Genomic DNA, 19,456 nt, shown 5'->3' on the forward strand with positions numbered 1-19,456 from the left:
GGACTAACGGCGCCCATGCAGCCATGTGACACAGAGGAGGCAGTGATGGGCCAAGCGGGCGGTGACCGTGCCGCTGTTCGATGGCACATCACTTTAATGTAGATGAGCGACATGTAAACCTTTTCTTCTCGCAAAAAAAATAGTCCCTCTCATCTAAAATAAATGTCCTGGTTTTAGTTCAGGGAGTAAGTGACACATAACAAATCAAGTGTTGGACACAGGCAGTTGGATGGTTGACCCAAACAGTAAACAATACGTACTATTGGATGGTTAGGTGGACATTGCTATTTCCTGCCACCAAAGTAAGTCCCGGACTTTACATTGGTGCTTGCATTTTTCTGGATTTATTCCAGGCCTTTCGACAGTGTGTGTGAGGAGACATTCCCACCAACTACAAATGCGTCTGTGACGACTTCATCAATCTCAAGATGATGTGTCGTCTCAGTCTATCAAATATGCTCCTACAGATAGGGTATGCATGCGTGCATTCATAGGGATGAGTGTATGTCCGTGTATGTGAGCGAGTTCGATTGTACTGTGATCAAGAAAAACAATACCTAGTTATTTAGTAAGAGACCGTGGTTCCACTAAATCTAAATGATTCTTCAAAAAACACAAGCGACATGGTCGGTTGACCCTCCCAGCCCCCGAGTGCTCACAGCCCTTACAAGCGACATGGTCAGTTGACCCACCCGAGTGCTCACAGCCCTTACATTCAAGGGAGCTTAGATACTGTAGTGATGTGTGTGACCACACACTATGCAACGTGTGCGCTCATGGGAAGCCGATCGGTGTGTAGCATTGTCCCAATATCAGGCCACAAAATGCTGCAACACTCCACCTGCTTTAGTAGTGAATCGTGTAGTGGAGCGCAAGTCCTATTCTGACCCCGAGCTCAAATACCCCGTGAACAGTAAAATCAAAAAGATAGAAAAAGCAGAAAAACTGAATTCTTTCGTGGTAAACTTTGACAAATGTTTTGTATACATACCAAATTTTAGCACAAAAGTCATGGAAAAAACAAAATCAGCACACCAAAATATTTTCAAAACTAGAGCACTTTTGGAGCACCGATTTTTGTTTCATAACTTCCAGAAATATCATTTTGTGCTGAAATTTTGCAAGCATATAGAACATTTGTCAAAGTTCACCACCAGAATTTTTTGAATTTTTTATTTCACTGTTCATGAGGGAGCATTTGAGCTCGAAAGCAGATACTCCACGTTCGTAGTGGAGCTGTCTCATACACATTACTAGCTACTGACAGTGCACAATCCAGTCTGAGTTTTTCCCATAAACAAAGCGAATGGAATAACATGTAGCAGCATCGCATAAAAATGTAACAATGAAAGAACATGTATACAACCAACCTATCTGTTAGTATAAATATATCTATGCACAAGGAAGCAACCTCTGTTTCAGTATCGAGCTACATCTGATTATATGACTGCACCAAAGTAGGCATCCAACAATCCAATGACTCAGATCTCCAGTGGAGAAAATCAGAGGTAGGTGTCCGCTCTCCAGGATGTGGCCAGCCGGCAATATCGAAAAGGCCATGTGATAAAATTCAAGCCTGGAGCAACAGGTGAATCTAAAACAACCAGTGCTTCTTTCTAGGCTTGTATTTGCTCGGGAGATCTACAAAGCAACAAGTAATTTCCTTTTCTTGAGAAATGGATATACAATAGTATATAAACTGATGTATTCAGTTCTTACAATTAAAGATAAGGACATTCTATTTCTGACCTCGAGCATCGTATAGTGAGTTGTAGTGAATTTCGGACCAGAAACTTAGCCAAAGCTCTGAAAAACATGTAACTTAAGGAATCAGCCATCATAGCCAGTCACTTTTTTTCTTTAACAGTTGTATGCAGTAATCACAGAGATATGCTTAGGCATGCCTTCAACTGTATATATTTTATGTTTTGCAAATTGTGTGTAACAGATTTGATGTGGGCAATAATCCACTGAAGCAGGCTATAGTGCAAGTAATATGATGAAAGGTTGTGCTTGCGACTACTGCCTTTTTATGTAGATATGCACAATATTTGCTTGTTCCTTGGCAGAGGCCAAAATGTTACCTCTCTGTGGAGCCTGATACTGTGGAACAATTTCAACAAAACAGCTATCTCGGAAAGATGTTAGAAGGCATATCTTCGCAGCAAACTGTCAAAAGCAAAGAGAAACATTAGGCGTCTTCTTTCTCAACAGGGCTTGTCAAGATATAGATGCTAATTGGTTCGCTGCCAAAGTTTGGCATTGCCAATATTTGGCAAGCCAACATTTGGCAAAACCAAAACTTGCCAAAAATTGGCAACTTTTTGAGAGGTGGACAAGAACCAATTGGTAGCCAACCAATTAAGAGCCAAATTTTTAGACTTGCCAACAATTGGCATGCCAATTATTGGCACCGAACCAGTTAGGTCTATAATTCCCTCTGAGGGTACAAAATTAAGATACTGTGATAGTATATTCACCAAAGATGTATAACTTTTAGTGAGACAAGTTAAAATTTCACATGTGGTGTACAAATAAAGTATTAATCAGATGAGACAATTAAGAGACCATCAGTAGTCCCATCAACAGAACATATTAGCATGTACTCCTACTTCAGTAGAATGCGAGAAAAATAGGAATAATACACAAATGTAATATAAAAGGCAGAAAATCTGCACCATTGCAGGAAGTTAGCTAAATTTCAGTTTAGCAAAGAAATTATGGAAACAATGAATGTGAGAGAGTTCACCTTATCAGCAGCTGCTTGCAATGTGACATGGTCTCCCCATTCCCCAGATCTGGAGAAGATGAGATTCAGATTCATAAATAATTAAATACAAAAGAATAAGCATGAACTGTTTTCATTGAAGTACTCTGCAAGCAAAATAAAGCCCACAATAGTGCGTACTTTTTCATCTTCTTGCAATAGTGTTTATATTTCATTGGGACATGCCCCTCATACAAAGAGTTGCACGCCTTGAGCTGCAGAAGAAAGAAAATGGCACACATAAGCCTTCAAGCCTAAGAACATAATTGTCAGCATATGGACACAACTATAGCCTAATAATAATGAAAATCTGCTTATTTATACATCACAGTCACACAAAGAAATTATAAGAAGGGGGCATTCACCATAAAGTTTAAGATGCATGCGTGACATTGCAGTTTAGCAATATGAGTGCAATAACATAAAGTGGTACTTTAGGATGCGTCTGTATTTTTTCTTTTCTTTCAGGGTCCTTGTAGTATACTGTCATTTCAGATAAATGCAGCAGTTTCGGGGACCTTCTGATCCCTTCCCAGTGTTAAAAAAACATAAAGTGGTACTTTCAATATGCCTAGGTGATCGATATACCTGCTTCACTATCTCTTTCCGAACATGCTTGTGATACTCAGGTGATCGATATAGCTGGTCTGAGAGTGCACGGAACTACAGGAAAAAAATAACAGTATCCTTAGATAAACATAAAGGTAAGAACTTCAGAAGATCATATAATTTCATCCAGTGAATCAAATTCTGCTTTAGAAAAATCACAAACCTGACAATTGCCATCACCTGATACCCTCACTTCAAACAAGCCATATGCATTTAACCTACAAAAGGTTCTCATTAATTAGGAACTATGAGAATAATACATGTATTAGCATTGCATTAATTCACCGAAACAGGTTGTAGGTGATTCGAGGTCAGCTTAGCTATTTCTGTAGGGTGCCGTGAGTAAAGACAGGCTAAAGACTGTTCCCATATGTAGGCAAACCATTTAGTTGGAATGTCCAAAGAGAGGACATAGGATATGATTTAGATGCATACTCAGAATGTTATTCCGCACCCCGTTTGGATGTTGGCATTCAAGGCCGGAATTTGGCACTGGCATTTGCCTGACCCGACGGCTCTTTGGGTGGCCTGGATATCCAGGCACGATATTGTAACCTTCTACCGGACACTCGCGCTAGCCCCAGTGCTCTGTATTTGGCCAAATCCTCTATCCCTTACTCCTTCGCTCCATCCTGTACAAGAAAAGGAACATGGCGACCACACGGGAGGAATCAGGAGACCGAGGGAGGACACACCCCAGGCGGAGGTCCACGGCGGCGCAGGGAAGTGCTCCTCCTTTCTTTCTTCTCCACGACAGTCCTTTGTCCACCCCCGATGTCCCACTACTCTTTCCATGGTTGTTGACATGGCCTCCGTATCTGATCCCTCCCCTGCAGGACCCCTCCTTCTGATTCGCCATGGTCCTCATCCCTCCGGCCATCCCCTTGCAGTGCCTCTCTCAGAACATGCCACTGTGCATGTGTACATCGCAGATGCGTAGCTCACTCCTCCCCATGGTGTCCCTCTCACCCAGATGTGTGTCCTTTGTCCACCCCCGATGTCCCACTACTCTTTCCGTGGTTGTTGACGTGGCCTCCATATCTGATCCCTCCCCCGCAGGACCCCTCCTTCTGATTCGCCATGGCCCTCATCCCTCCGGCCATCCCCTTGCAGTGCCTCTCTCAGAACATACCACTGTGCATGTGTACATCGCAGATGCGTAGATTACTCCTCCCCATGGTGTCCCTCTCACCCAGATGTGTTTTCCACTGCATCCCCTCTAATGGAGCATGCTACCTCGTCCTGCACCCCATGGCAGCATCCCCTCGCCCATCCCTGCACATCCTCTCCTGCTGCCCCTTTAATTCTTAGATGTTAATTATCGCTGTGGTTGCTACGAATATTTGAGCTTTGATTGCATTAGAAAAAGATAAGTGTTGCCCGGTTCTGTATGAAGCTGCTTTGTTGGTCAGCTGGCCTGATTATTTGAGCTTTGAATGCTTCCTTTGTGCTGCACGTACATGAGAGGAAGAATTCACCGGGCACTATTGTTTGACTATATTCTTGCTTACTGAGAAAAGGCAGGGCATTTCAGCGTTGATAAAATTTATGCGCATGATGTGCAGATTTGATTTCCAAACTGTACAACAAAGTATATTCTTCATACTCTTATAAATGTGCAATTCCATTCGTTGTCCATCCAAACAAGAACTGGAATTGTTGCCCCCTTGGATTCCAAGTGCCAAATATATGAACATCCAAACACTAGTATTGGCATTGAAGCTTAATACCAATGTCCTGAGATATTTGGCATTGAAAGCAATGCAATGCCGAGCACTTCAATATCTACATCCAAACCAAGCCCCATAGTTTTCCCTGGGGTCTTTAAAAAATCTGACATAGAATCCCCAATGTGATGCAAAATAAACATGCTTTTTCATTTAACTTTTAGCCTTTGGCTCAACTGCTATGGACTTGTAAAGCTATGACCAACTTCTGGACTCTCAATATATGCCCAAATGTTTACCAAAAGAATCCTGTGAAAGGATGGAATCATCCAACTTTGCAAGAACAGAAGTGAAAACTGTACCAGAGTAAAGCATGTAAGAATCATCAAAGTTTACCTGTCATGAAGACGATGATGATCCATGGTGGCATCACTATATGTCGGGAAGTATGTATTAATCCGGGGAACATGCTGTCAATGTGCCAAAGGAAGGAATTTCAGGTAACAAGCACACACAGTTAATTTTATTTAACCAATACCATACCGCAGAGAAAAACAAAAGGACTGCCCGACAAACACAAATTTAACAGTTCTAGCAAGGGGAGGGAAGGGTAACGGAAGTAAATAGCAGAGCAGGCATGCAATATCTTACAGGAATAGATGTCAAATTCGTAAGGCGCTTGGCCATAGCACCATCTAGCTTCGCATATTCTTCTTCAAGAACCATTGCAATCATCTTGTCACCATCTGTCTCGCTCCTCTGGCTGCTCATAGAGGTTGAGCTGGACGAGGCACCTCCATTTGGAAACATATGCGTCATGCCCAATCTACAGGTAAAAAACTGGACAAAATGAACTTTAAATAATGCTCAACAATATGTATTGGTATAAGTTCAGATGTTATAGACAAACAAATATGAATATATCAGCAAAAAGTCGAAAATAGAGTGTAATTTCTAGGCACAGCTATGCATAATGTTAGCAATAATTATACGAAATAAATACAATCTACAAAAATATGAACTGTATAAAACCAGACTCTATTTCATTGACCATATATTCAACAGACACACCAAAGCAGCAATTGAGGGGAACATGACCACATGAGGGAAGCCTCTAATAACTGAGTTAGCTGTAAAATGTGTACATGCTAACATCAACTTGTTTATCGGTGGACAATGATTTGTGTAATCATTTTCTTTAATGTATCCAGGTTTGCATACGGCACGCTTGATATGCATTTACTTTTAACAAACTCAATGAAATATTCCCCAGGATCCCATATATCTATATGTTATAACAATATATGGTATAACTACTTGTCCACTTCCATTGAATTTGGATCTGCATGTTTGAACCAATGATTGAGCATATAATTAATATCTGATGATACGTATGCAATATGAAAATGGATGTGGAGCTTAAAACAAGTACTGCCATGATTAATACCTAATGATACGTGTGCAATATACAAATGGATGTTGAGCTAAGAACAAGTACTCCCATGGTATAAGTAGACTAGTAGAGTCATGATTATAGAGCAGAGAATTGGGTGGTTAGTCTCATGGACATTGGCACATTACAATATCTCTCCAATCAGGAGAGAAATGAACTAACTTATCTGCCATCTCTTCCAAAGTCAGTGAAGGCATATGTATTTAAAAATCTAAGAGAATTATTTTGGCAGCTCGAAGGGAGCTAGCATAGTCAACTGTATCCACATGACACAATGGATCCTGCCTACCTATTGCTCCCACACAGAACCCTAGAGGCTGTTTGGTTCTCAGCCATGCTTTGCTGCACTTCAAGGTGCAGCAAGATAGCCAAAGAGTGGCTAAGAATTTGTGCACCCAAAGGTTAGACTAGTTTGGCAAAAAAAAAAAATTGCGACACGCTGTGAAAAAGTTGGCTTCCGATTAGACATGCCTTTTCCAGTCGCGACTAGCACCTCAGGCTGTTCAATCCCCCACACACAAAACAAATCGTTGACTCTGCGTTTGAGCATTGATTGTGGCCGAATCCCGACCACACAAATTCTGAGCGCGAAACTGCAGGGACCTTAATCACCGGGGAACATCAATTTGTACATAGAGCAACTGAACACGCTACCTTTGCTCCACCGACATTCCCAGATCGAGAGCAGACGCGAGTGGTAGGGCAAAAAAACAGGGACCGCACCGAGTTTGCACAGAAGGATTCATCGCGAAAGAACCGCTCTATCCGACGGACTAGCAAGATCGATCTCCTAAGAACTCCATGACCCCCGCGGCCCGCGCCAATCAATCCCGCCCCCGCAGAGCAGGAACCGGTGCGAGTTTTCTCTTCTTGCTATCGCGCAAAGAAATTCCCCCAAAAAAAACTAAGGAAACTATCTCCCGGATCACGGGAGAGGCACTGGAGCATACCTGCGGCGGGAGGGTCCGGGTATGAATTTGAGAGCGGCGGCGAGGAGGGGATTGGAGGAACGCGCGAGGTTCCTCGTGGGGGCGCTTTTATTTTGGGTGGGGGAGGTGGAATGGAAGAAATGGAAAGCGGACGCGGATGGCGACGCGTTGTTTGGAGTAAGTACGAACTGCGATTTCATTGCCTTCAGTTGCGCTTCTTGCCCGCTGCCGCGGTTTCTCACGCGTACGGCGTACCCACCAGGCCATCACCGACCCAGCAACGAAGAGCCGGTCACCACCTCCCTGGCTCCCTTGCTATTCGCCGGGCCCGGCTTATTTGAACGGCTGACAGGTGGGCCACGCATCAGGCAGTGACGCGTGTACGTGCACTTGGAAATTGGGACCTTTTGATCTAAGGGCCTCTTTGAGTCGCGGGATTTTGAAAATGTAGGAATATGAAAAGTATAGGATTGGGGTGGCATGTCAAATTGAATCTTATAGGATTAGCAAGAAGTGTTTGATGCCACATGAAAAACAAAGGAATTGTAAAAAGAGGTTGGAGTGAATATTAGATTTCCCATAAAATGTAGTACAAAAAATTCCATAGAAAAAAATCCTATGAATCAAAGGGCCAACATAGGAAAAATTCCTAAGGATTTCAATCCTCCAAAAACCCTATAGAATTCATTTTAATCAAAGGAGCCCTAATTTGCTAATTCAATCCTTTTGCATGCACTTACAGCGTGCTGGCCAAAAAAGACACGTGCTTTGTTTGCTTTTTGTCCGTTTGAATCGGCCGCCCGCTCGTCGTCCGCCCTCTCTTTGTTTTGGATCAGCCTCTCTTTTTGTTTTGGATCGGCTGTGCGGCCAACACGCACGACCCATTTCGTGTCCACGCATAAATTAAAAAAGCATGCGGCCATAGATCATTGCCAGCAGCCATGCCATCGCCCAAAGTTCATGCCGGCGCCATTGCCAGCGGCCGGCACACAATGCGAGCCTTTAAAAAGACCACTACACATTTCATGATGGCACACTTGCCAGTGGCCGGCACACCAGCACACAAAAGGGGCGGCAATTCGACCACATCATCTCAGTCGTGGTCATGCCGACACACTTGTTGGCATACAAAAAAGAGATGGAGCTCTCAGCCATTGATACGTCTCCATCGTATCTGCTTTTCCAAACTCTTTTGCCCTTGTTTTGAACTCTAATTTGCATGATTTGAATGGAACTAACCCGAACTGACGTTGTTTTCAGCAGAATTGTCATGGTGTTATTTTTGTGCAGAAATCAAAGTTCTCGGATTGACCTGAAAATTTACGAAGAATTTTTGTGGGATATATAAAAAAATACTGGCGCAAGAAGTTACCAGAGGGGGTCCACCCAGTGGCCACAAGCCCTGGGGGCGCCCCCCTGGGGCGCACCTCGCAGGCTTGTGGGCCCCCAGGACCTCCTTTGACCCTAACTCCAACTATATAAGTACCTATTCGGGGAGAAAAAAATTAGAGAGAAGGATTCATCACGTTTTACGATACAGAGCCGTCGCCGCTTCCTGTTCTTCATAGGGAGGGCTGATCTAGAGTCCGTTCGGGGCTCCACAGAGGGGGATTCGTCACCATCATCATCACGAACCTTCCTTCATCACCAATTTCATGATACCCACTGCCGTGCGTGAGTATCCATCGTAATTCCATCGTAGGCTTGCTGGACGGTGATGGGTTGGATGAGATTTATCATGTAATCGAGTTAGTTTTGTTAGGGTTTGATCCCTAGTATCCACTATATTCTGATATTGATGTTGCTATGTGAAAGTGTTAGTATTCGACTAGAAGGGGGTGAATGGGCGATTTTTATGAAAGTCTTCAAAACACGGGTGCTTTGAAGACAAACAATAGAAATGAATCTATTGATATGCAGCGGAAGGTAGACTACACTAGACAAGCCATAGTCAAGTAAGCAATGTAGTGAAAGCACAAAGACTATCAGGAGCTAGGTAGTATGGATCAGGATGGAAGATAGTATGAAGCCAAACAGTAAACAGTCTTCACTCAGTGAAGTCAATCAGATCAGACAAATGGGCAATGACTTCACGAAGACAAACAGTAAGCAAAGAGAGAGAAAGGATAGAACTAGTTGCTCGGAGAGGACAAGTGATTTGTTGGACCAGTTCCAGTTGCTGTGACAACTGTACGTCTGGTTAGGGAGGCTGAGATTCAACTCAGAAGACCGCGTCTTCACCTTATTCCCCTTAAGCTAAGAACACTTAGTCCGCACCCAATCACTCTGGTAATTCTTCAAGGGATACTTCCAAACCTTCATAGACTTCGTTCGCCGGCAATCCACAATGACTCTTGGATGCTCAGAACGCGACGCCTAACCGGCTGGAGGATTCACAATCCTCAAGTGTAATAAGTCTTCAGATCACGCGGACAGGAAGACTTCAGTGATGCCTAACACTCTTTGGCTCTGGGTGTTTTGGGCTTTGTCCTCGCAAGGATTACTCTCTTGAAAGCTTCGAAGGTGGGTTGCTCTCAAACGACAAAAGTCATGCACTAACTCTGAGTAGCCACCAATTTATGGTGTAGGGGGTGGGATATTTATAGCCAGGAGGCAACCCGACCTGATTTGTCCAAAATGACCCTGGGTCACTAAGGAACTGACACGTGTCCAATGGTCAGACTTCAAACACACGCGACAGCTTGACTTGGGCTACAAGTAAAGCTGACTCATCCAGCTCTAGATAAGATTTGCTCTCATTGTCTTCGCTCTAAGACATAGGATTTGGGTGAGCATCACTTCAGTCACTCTGACTTTGTTTACTTGGACCCCATTTAACAGTGCGGTGGTTCCTATGACTCAACAAAGAAGAAAAGGAAACTACGAAACAACTATGTCTTCGCACTCCATAGTCTTCATGCGATGTCTTCTCGTGTCATAGTCTTCAATGTGAATATCTTCACAGACCACCATTGTCTTCAATGTGTTCACACATTTTAGGGGTCATCTCTGGTAGGTAAACCGAATCAATCTGGGACTACTACCTGTGTTATCCTGCAATTCTCACAAACACATTAGTCCCTCAACCAAGTTTGTCATCAATACTCCAAAACCAACTAGGGGTGGCACTAGATGCACTTACAATCTCCCCTTTTTTGGTGATTGATGACAAACTAGTTGAAGTTTTCAACGGGGATAAAAGTATGTGAAAGTTTAGTGTTGTGAGTATTGTCTTCATACGTATGACGAGGCTCCCCCTGAAGATGTGCATATAAATAATTTGCTTTTGAATGCAAATGCACATGGCAGGTTTTGCTTTGTGGAGGCCATCTTCAAAGTGTGAAGACAATACATTATGCATATAAAAAGATAATGAAGATGATGATATGCATAATGGAAAATGGACGTCTGCAGAATGACTTCATGCGGAATTTATCATCGCATCACAAAGTAGCAGAAAAAGTAGCAGACGACCATCAAGTTTAAGTGTTACAACTCAAGGAACCAAATGTATCAAAAGACGAGAGTTGTAAATACTTGGCAAAAATAATGCAACCACCCATAAGGACCCACTTGAAGACTATCAACTCACATGCTTCTCCACCTTTTGTCAGTAATGACCAAAAAGGTTGGAAGACATAGAGCATCTACTCGTTCCCAGAAGGAGCAGATGGTGGATCGGGGTCGACATTGGAGTTTGGTGGTGCAGAAGGGCCTGATGCAGTGTCGAGATGCAGTGTAGCCATGGTCGGTGAAGTGGCGTCGTCTTCTTCATCGATGACATTTGCAACAACAGTTGCAGCCGGAGATGAATATTTAGAATCTTCAAGTGAGGGAGTGCGACACCAGCTTGCATTTTGTGGAGGTCTGGAAACAAACTTGAAGCCCTGAGTGAAGCCATCTGCATGAAGATCGCCTTCAGAACACAACAGAGTGAGGCTTTTCCAGGACCGCCGCGCATTCTCATGGGCAACAAATGAGTTCTTGCTGGCCAGGTTGCGGATGCGATTGACATCCACCAAGAGACTATGCATCTGACGCTTCAGCCAGTCGTGATGCTTGTCCTGCTTCTTATGTAAGGCCACAAGTATCTCTCGGTCATTGAGTACACCAGAATGCTTCTGAGGCCTTTGAGCAATTGTACTAGCAGTGGCTTCGGTATTTGCTCGATGAGGCATACGAACATTGCCAGCCAGAGGATAAGCAGGAATAGCAGCATTTGGTACATGAACTCCTTCTATTGGCTGAGTGAAGCTTTGATGATCAACAATATGAAGAGATAGCAGCTCCTTGGCAGGCTCGGGGTAGATGGCTTCAACTGACAGATCAACCTCAGGCAGAAAGACAAGATGGTTGCATGCTGAAGGCTGATAGTCGATAGTAGAATGAAGTTGATCAGGCGCATCACCGATGGAGCATAAAACTTCAGGCCAATAGATCAATCCCAGGTGCATCAAGTTGTCTGATGAAGAAATCCTGGGAGTTGAATCTGATGCCATTGACAATATAGAATACCAAAGTCTTCATAATGCCTTCAAGTTTGGCTTCAGAAGAATGTCCCTTGATTGGCCATAGAGTACGCCTCAGTATATGATAGATTGTGCGGGGCAGGTACTCAAGGTCCTAGATAAAGAATTCCTTGGGATATTCTGCATCTTGAGACAATGGCTTCACCATGCTGAGCATCTGACTCATATTGGGTTCAGGCCTCTGAAAAATGCTCTGTAGCTCTTCTCTGTGACGCTGACAACCAGGCTCATACAATTCACCTGGAGTGGGTGATACGTCTCCAACGTATCTACTTTTCCAAACACTTTTGCCCTTGTTTTGGACTCCAATTTGCATGATTTGAATGAAACTAACCCGGACTGACGATGTCTTCAGCAGAACTGCCATGGTGTTGTTTATTGTGCAGAAAACAAAAGTTCTCGGAATGCCTGAAAATCCACGGAGATAACTTTTGGAAAATATAAAAAATACTGGCGAAAGAATCAAGGCCAGGGGGCTCACACCCTGTCCACGAGGGTGGGGGCGCACCCTCCCCCCTGGGCGTGCCCCCTGTCTCGTGGGCCCCCTAATGCTCCACCGACCTCAACTCCAACTCCATATTCCATTTCACAGAGAAAAAAATCAGAGAGAAAGTTTCATTGCGTTTTACGATACGGAGCCGCCGCCAAGCCCTAATCTCTCTCGGGAGGGCTGATCTCGAGTCGGTTTGGGGCTCTGGAGAGGGGGATTCGTCGCCATCGTCATCATCAACCATCCTGCATCACCAATTTCATGATGCTCACCGCCGTGCGTGAGTAATTCCATCGTAGGCTTGCTGGACGGTGATGGGTTGGATGAGATTTACCATGTAATCAAGTTAGTTTTGTTAGGGTTTGATCCCTAGTATCCACTATGTTCTGAGATTGATGTTGCTATGACTTTGCTATGCTTAATGCTTGTCACTAGGGCCCGAGTGCCATGATTTCAGATCTGAACCTATTCTGTTTTCATGAATATATGTGATTTCTTGATCCTATCTTGCAAGTCTATAGTAACCTATTATGTGTTATGATCCGACAACCCCGAAGTGACAATAATCGGGATACTTCTCGGTGATGACCGTAGTTTGAGGAGTTCATGTATTCACTATGTGCTAAAGCTTTGTTCTGGTTCGCTATTAAAAGGAGGCCTTAATATCCCTTAGTTTCCAGTAGGACCCCGCTGCCACGGGAGGGCAGGACAAAAGATGTCATGCAAGTTCTTTTCCATAAGCACGTATGACTATATTCGGAATACATGCCTACATTACATTGATGAACTGGAGCTAGTTCTGTGTCACCCTATGTTATAGCTATTACATGAGGAATCGCATCCGACATAATTATCCATCACTGATCCAATGCCTACGAGCTTTTCACATATTGTGCTTCGCTTACTTACTTTTTCGTTGCTACTTTACAACTATTACAAAACTATTACCTTTACTTTTGCCACTGTTACCATTACTACCATACTACTTTGCTACTAAATACTTTGCTGCAGATACTAAGTTATCCAGGTGTGGTTGAATTGACAACTCAACTGCTAATACTTAAGAATATTCTTTGGCTCCCCTTGTGTCGAATCAATAATTTGGGTTGAATACTCTACCCTCGAAAGCTGTTGCGATCCCCTACACTTGTGGGTTATCAAGACTAATTTTTGGCACCGTTGCCGGGGAGCATAGCTCTATTCTTTGAGTCACTTGGGATTTATATCTGTTGATCACTATGAGGAACTTGAAAGACGAAAGAACCAAGATTTCTCCCTCAACTACGAGGGGAAGTAAGGAACTGCCATCTAGCTCTGCACTAGATTCTCCTTCTGTTTTGAGTAAGCTTGCGACACCTAAACCTGCTACTGCTATGAATTCTGATATGTCGCACGTTATCGATGATGCCACTTCTGCTATGCATGATACTTATGATGAAACTACTTCTGTGCGTGATACCACTTTGCCATTAGGTTAATTTCTTGATGAACAACTTGATAGGGTTAGAGAGAATGAAATTATTGAAGATGTTATTATTGATGATAGTGATGATGAAAGTTCTCCCCCTAATTATGAATTACTTGTTGTTCCTGAGGGTTATGTTATGGATGAGGAAGCTGCTAGAGCTATTTTTGCTTGCAAAGATAGATATGATCTTAAGAAGTTATTAGCTAAATGGAAGCAACAATCTCTTAATGCTAGAATGAAACCTGACCCCGCTTTTGCTACTTCACCTATCTGTGTTACTGATAAGGATTATGAATTCTCTGTTGATCCTGAGATTATTACTTTAGTCCAATCTGATCCTTTTTATGGCCTCGAATCTGAAACTGTTGTGGCACATCTTACCAAGTTGAATGATATAGCCACCCTATTTACTAATGATGAGAAGTATCGCTATTATTATATCCTTAAGATATTTCCGTTCTCATTAAAGGGTGATGCTAAGACTTGGTTTAATTCTCTTGATCCTGGTTGTGTGCGTAGTCCCCAGGATATGATTTATTACTTCTCTGCTAAATATTTCCCTACTCATAAGAAACAAGCTGCCTTGCGGGAAATATATAATTTTGTGCAAATCAAAGAAGAGAGTCTCCCACAAGCTTGGGGGAGGCTTCTCTGATTACTTAATGCTTTGCCTGATCATCCTCTTAAGAAAAATGAAATACTTGATATCTTTTATAATGGACTAACCGATGCTTCCAAGGACTACTTGGATAGTTGTGCTGGTTGTGTTTTCAGGGAAATAACAGTCGACCAAGGTGAGTTACTATTGAATAATATGTTGACTAATGAAAATAAATGGACTCTTTCTGAGCCAATTCCTGAGGCAATTCCTGAACCAATTGAGCCAACTCCTGAGCCTATTCCTAAACCCACCCCGAAGAAGAGGGGTGTTCTATTTCTCAGGCCTAAAGATATGCAAGAGGCAAATAAATCAATGAAAGAAAAAGGTATAAAAGCTGAAGATGTTAAGAATTTACCTCATATTGAAGAAATACATGGTCTTAATTTACCGCATGTTGAAGAACCACATTGTCTTGATAACCCGACATAGGTAGTAAAGGTAAATTCTCTCTATAGATATGATAAAGTTGAAATTCCTTCTACTAAATTTCATAGCCCATGCTTAGATGAATTTGATGACTTTATGGCTAGGCAAGAAAGTTTTAATGCCTATGTTGGTAGAGAATTAAAGAATAATGCTTTTGAAATAGGATGCTTGAGTGATTATATGGCTACAATTAAAGGTGAACTTAAACTCGATCATTAGCAAATATACTTCTATGGTTACCACTCAAGCTGAGCAAGTACTTAAAGCTCAAAGTGATTTGCTCGATGAATTAAATAATAAACATGACTTTGCTATTAGAGTGGCTACTAGAACTGGTAGAATGACTCAGGAACCTTTGTATCCTGAAGGCTACCCTAAGAGAATCGAGCAAGATTCTCGTAGAAATAATTTAGAGGCACCTAGTTCTTCCAAAAAGAAGAAAAAGAAAAACGATAGAACTTTGCATGCTTCTAGTGAACCTGTTGTAGACACACCTAAGAATCCCAATGATATTTCTATTTCTGATGCTGCAACACAATCAGGTGATGAACATGAACCTAGTGATAACGTTAATGATAATGTTCATGTTGATGCTCAACCTAGCAATAATAATGAAGTAGAGGTTGAACCTGTTGTTGATCTTGATAACCCACAATCAAAGAATCAACGTTATGATAAGAGAGATTTTGTTGCTAGGAAGCACAATAAAGAAAGAGAACCATGGGTTCAGAAACCCGTGCCCTTTCCTCCTAAACCATCCAAGACAAAGGATGATGAGGACTTTGAGCGTTTTGTTGAAATGATTAGACCTATTTTCTTACGTATGCGCTTGACTGATATGCTTAAGGTAAATCCTTATGCTAAGTATATGAAGGATATCATTACAAATAAAAGAAAGATACCAGAAGCTGAAATTTCCACCATGCTTGCTAATTATACTTTTAAAGGTGGAATAGCAAAGAAACTCGGGGATCCAGGGGTACCAACTATACCATGCTCCATTAAAAGAATTTACGTTAAAACTGCTTTATGTGATCTTGGAGCCGGTGTTAGTGTTATGCCTCTCTCTTTATATCATAGACTTGAATTGAATAAGTTGACACCTACTGAAATATCTTTGCAAATGGCTGATAAATCAACTGCCATACCTGTTGGTATTTGTGAGGATGTGCCTGTTGTGGTTGCAAATGTCACTATCTTAACGGACTTTGTTATTCTTGATATTCCCGAGGACGATAGTATGTCGATTATCCTTGGTAGACCCTTTCTGAATACTGCAGGGGCTGTTATTGATTGCAACAAAGGCAATGCCACTTTTCATGTTAATGGTAATGAGCATACGGTACACTTTCCGAGGAAACAACCTCAAGTTCATAGCATCAATTCTATTGGAAAAGTTCCAACTATCATTATTGGAGGTTTCGAATTTCCTCTTCCTACTGTCAAGAAAAATATATGATATTCTTATTGTCGGGAATCTTCATATCCCCGTTGAGGCAACTTAGTGTTATTCGAAATTTCTCCGGTTCCGTGTTATTCGGAATGAGTTTGTTAACAAAACTTGATCAACCTTGTTAGTGGATTCATTTTGATGATCATGAGATGGATGAAACTAGAAGGCACAACCTTCTGTACCCTCTTTTTCTGTTATTTAAAATAAATAAAGCAAAAGTAGTATTATCTGTCTGCTTTCTGATTTATCCATGCAATAAAAAAATATCCCGAAAATAAAAGTGCTCCAAATGCCTACAAATTTTGTATGATTTTTTATGGAATATTTGAGGATTTTAGGCACTGAAAACACTGCAAGGGGGTAAGCACCTGGCCACGAGGGTGGAGGGCGCACCCACACCCCCTGGGCGCCCCCTTGTCTCGTGGGCCCACGGTGGCCCCCTCCACTTATTCCTGCACCCACACACTCCATCTTCTTCCCAAAAAAATTCCCATCCAGCTCAAGTACGAGTTCTATCTCAGCTGCGATTTTCGATCTCCTTGCTCAAAGCTCCATTCACAAAACTGCTTTGGGAGATTGTTGATTGGTATGTCACTCCTCCATTGGTCCAATTAGTTTTTGTTCTAGTGCTTTATTCATTGCAAATTTTTGCTGGATAGGTGACCCTGTTCTTGATCTTGCATGTCAAATTTATGAGGTCCCAAGTAATTCTAATGCATGATATAGGCTCTAGGCACTTGTAGGAGTAGTTGCTACCAATATTGTTTAGTTTTATTCACTTTTATTTTGAAGTTACTAAAATTTCAGAAATTTTCAGAAAATGTTAAGGAGATTTTTGAGGGGCTCTTCTAGCCAAGGCTCCCAGGAAAAACAAGCTAAGGAGAAGGAAAAGGCCAAGTATAATCTTCCTCGCGTAGCGGAAGTACGGCCGTGTGAATGGCCATGTGATAATTTCTTGAGAGAAGCCGGGATTTATGAAGACTTTTATTCTTTGATTGAAAATGCAGGCCTCACCGACTTCCTCCACGACCGGATCGATCAGTATCTCTTACTCACCAATACTTTCGTGCAAAACTTTTATTACTATCTTAAGAAATCACCTCCTTCAGTATCATTTCATTTATATGATGAATTCAAGGAAATGTCTTTACGTAATTTTTGCGCGGTATGTAGAATACCCTTTGAGGGCAAGTTAGATGAACCACATCGTAAAGATGTGGATGGCTTTGTTAACACCATTATTGTAGGGGATCCAAAGAAGGGTTCCGATGCGAGAATATCTAGCATACACTTTCTTTTTTTATGCTACTTTGCCTTATTTGCTAGTCGATGCTTAATTGGTCGTGGAAATAGTGGAAACTTCAGTCTACCTGATATTATTATTCTTTTCCATGCCTTGTTTGGTGATAATAGTTTTAGTATGGGTGCCGTCATTGCTAAATGGCTAAGCCTGAACCGTACAAAATGCCCCATCTTTGGAGGTATCTATGCTGCACGTCTTGCTAAACATTTTGAGATACCTATTAGGCACCATGAGAAAGAGGAGACAATATTGCATCCTTACCTTTTAGATTACAGGAGCATGGTAGCACATGAGTTTATTGTTCATGATGATAAGATGCTCCTGTATAACTTGAGATTTAATAAGAAGCACAATGAGACTATTATCCTGCCTGCGCCTCTGTTGTTTGATTTGACTGCAGTTAATTATCTTGTCACGCCGGAAGCGGTGTACGCTCATCGAGGCCAAGCATCCGCTCCAGAGCCTGAGCTAGAACCTCCACTAGACCCTTATCGTCCATCATCTTATCAGTGGGATCCGGAGGAGATGGCCAGCTAGTGGTATCCTGATTACACCCCTCAGTACACCGGGGAGAGTAGTCGCGGTCGTTGGCAATAGACCAACTTAGGCCAAAAGCCTAAGCTTGGGGGAGTACGTATTTCTCACCGACTTTACATTCATGTTCACACATTATTCTAGTTGTCGGTGCTCATACTCATTCGTTGTATTATCCATGCTAGTTTAATTTTATTTTTCTAGCTTTCTTCTTGTGTGTTTGATAAACCTTAAGAAAAACAAAAAAATTAGTTAGTTTAATTTCCATACTTGTAGTAGAAATTAAAATGAAAACCCAAAAAGATTTCTCATTCTTCTTCTTACTTGTTGGGAGCTTTCCTGCGTAAATAGTTTTATTTTCTTTTCTTTCCTTTAGGGGTCGAGAGTAGAAGACCATATTGAAAATGTTTAGTGGATCTCATATGCATGATTGTTTATTTAACTTAGAGCCCATATTACTTTGTCTTCTCTCTTGAGTTGAGTGCTCGCAGATTCCAGCTTAGTCCAATGCACGTGCACTATTATTATTATACACATCGTTCGGTCGTGCAAGTGAAAGGCAATAATGACGATATATGATGGACTGATTGAGATGAGAGAAGCTGGTATGAACTCGACCTCTTCTGTTTTTGTAAATATGATGAGTTCATCGTTCTTGATTCGGCCTATTATGAAGTAAACATATTTGCAATGACATTTAGAGATTATAGTTGCTTGTGCCGTGCTTAATTAGCTATGAGTTATAATGGTTTACCTTGCGTGCCAACATGCTATTAAAATGATTATGATGTGGTATGATGGGATGGTATCCTTGTCTGTGTCAAAACTGGCGGATCTCAGGTAGGGGGTCCCGAACTGTGCGTCTAGGCGGATGGTAACAGGAGACAAGGGACACGATATTTTTACCCAGGTTCGGGCCCTCTCGATGGAGGTAAAACCCTACTCCTGCTTGATTAGTATTGATGATATGGGTAGTACAAGAGTAGATCTACCACGAGATCAGAGAGGCTAAACCCTAGAAGCTAGCCTATGGTATGATTGTTGTTCTTGCTACGGACTAAAACCCTCCGGTTTATATAGGCACCGAAGAGGGTTAGGGTTACACAGAGTCGGTTACAATGGTAGGAGATCTACATATCCGTATCGCCAAGCTTGCCTTCCACGCCA

The 19,456-nt window shown here is 42.2% G+C and overlaps 1 protein-coding gene across 3 annotated transcripts; it reads right to left on the minus strand.

The window, feature by feature from the left end:
• Window positions 1-1,261: 1,261 nt before the first annotated feature.
• LOC123045363 (OVARIAN TUMOR DOMAIN-containing deubiquitinating enzyme 12) lies at window positions 1,262-7,650 on the minus strand. Of its 3 annotated transcripts, none has more exons than XM_044468393.1 (10): window positions 7,447-7,650; window positions 5,695-5,883; window positions 5,440-5,513; window positions 3,540-3,594; window positions 3,356-3,430; window positions 2,909-2,982; window positions 2,750-2,798; window positions 2,085-2,169; window positions 1,750-1,806; window positions 1,262-1,641 (listed from the first exon to the last, which is right to left on the minus strand). In XM_044468393.1, exons 2-10 carry the CDS (start codon window positions 5,860-5,862, stop codon window positions 1,595-1,597), a joined length of 684 nt encoding a protein of 227 aa, XP_044324328.1. In that variant the 5' UTR covers window positions 5,863-5,883; window positions 7,447-7,650; the 3' UTR covers window positions 1,262-1,594. The 3 variants fall into 3 exon arrangements, with proteins under 3 accessions (XP_044324328.1, XP_044324326.1, XP_044324327.1); XM_044468391.1 differs by having other exon boundaries at window positions 5,695-5,869; window positions 7,447-7,640; XM_044468392.1 differs by lacking the exon at window positions 7,447-7,650 and adding an exon at window positions 7,151-7,409 and having other exon boundaries at window positions 5,695-5,869.
• Between the last annotated feature and the right edge of the window lie 11,806 nt (window positions 7,651-19,456).

This window comes from Triticum aestivum, chromosome 2B (assembly GCF_018294505.1).
Source record: "Triticum aestivum cultivar Chinese Spring chromosome 2B, IWGSC CS RefSeq v2.1, whole genome shotgun sequence".
Taxonomy (NCBI): Eukaryota; Viridiplantae; Streptophyta; class Magnoliopsida; order Poales; family Poaceae; genus Triticum; species Triticum aestivum.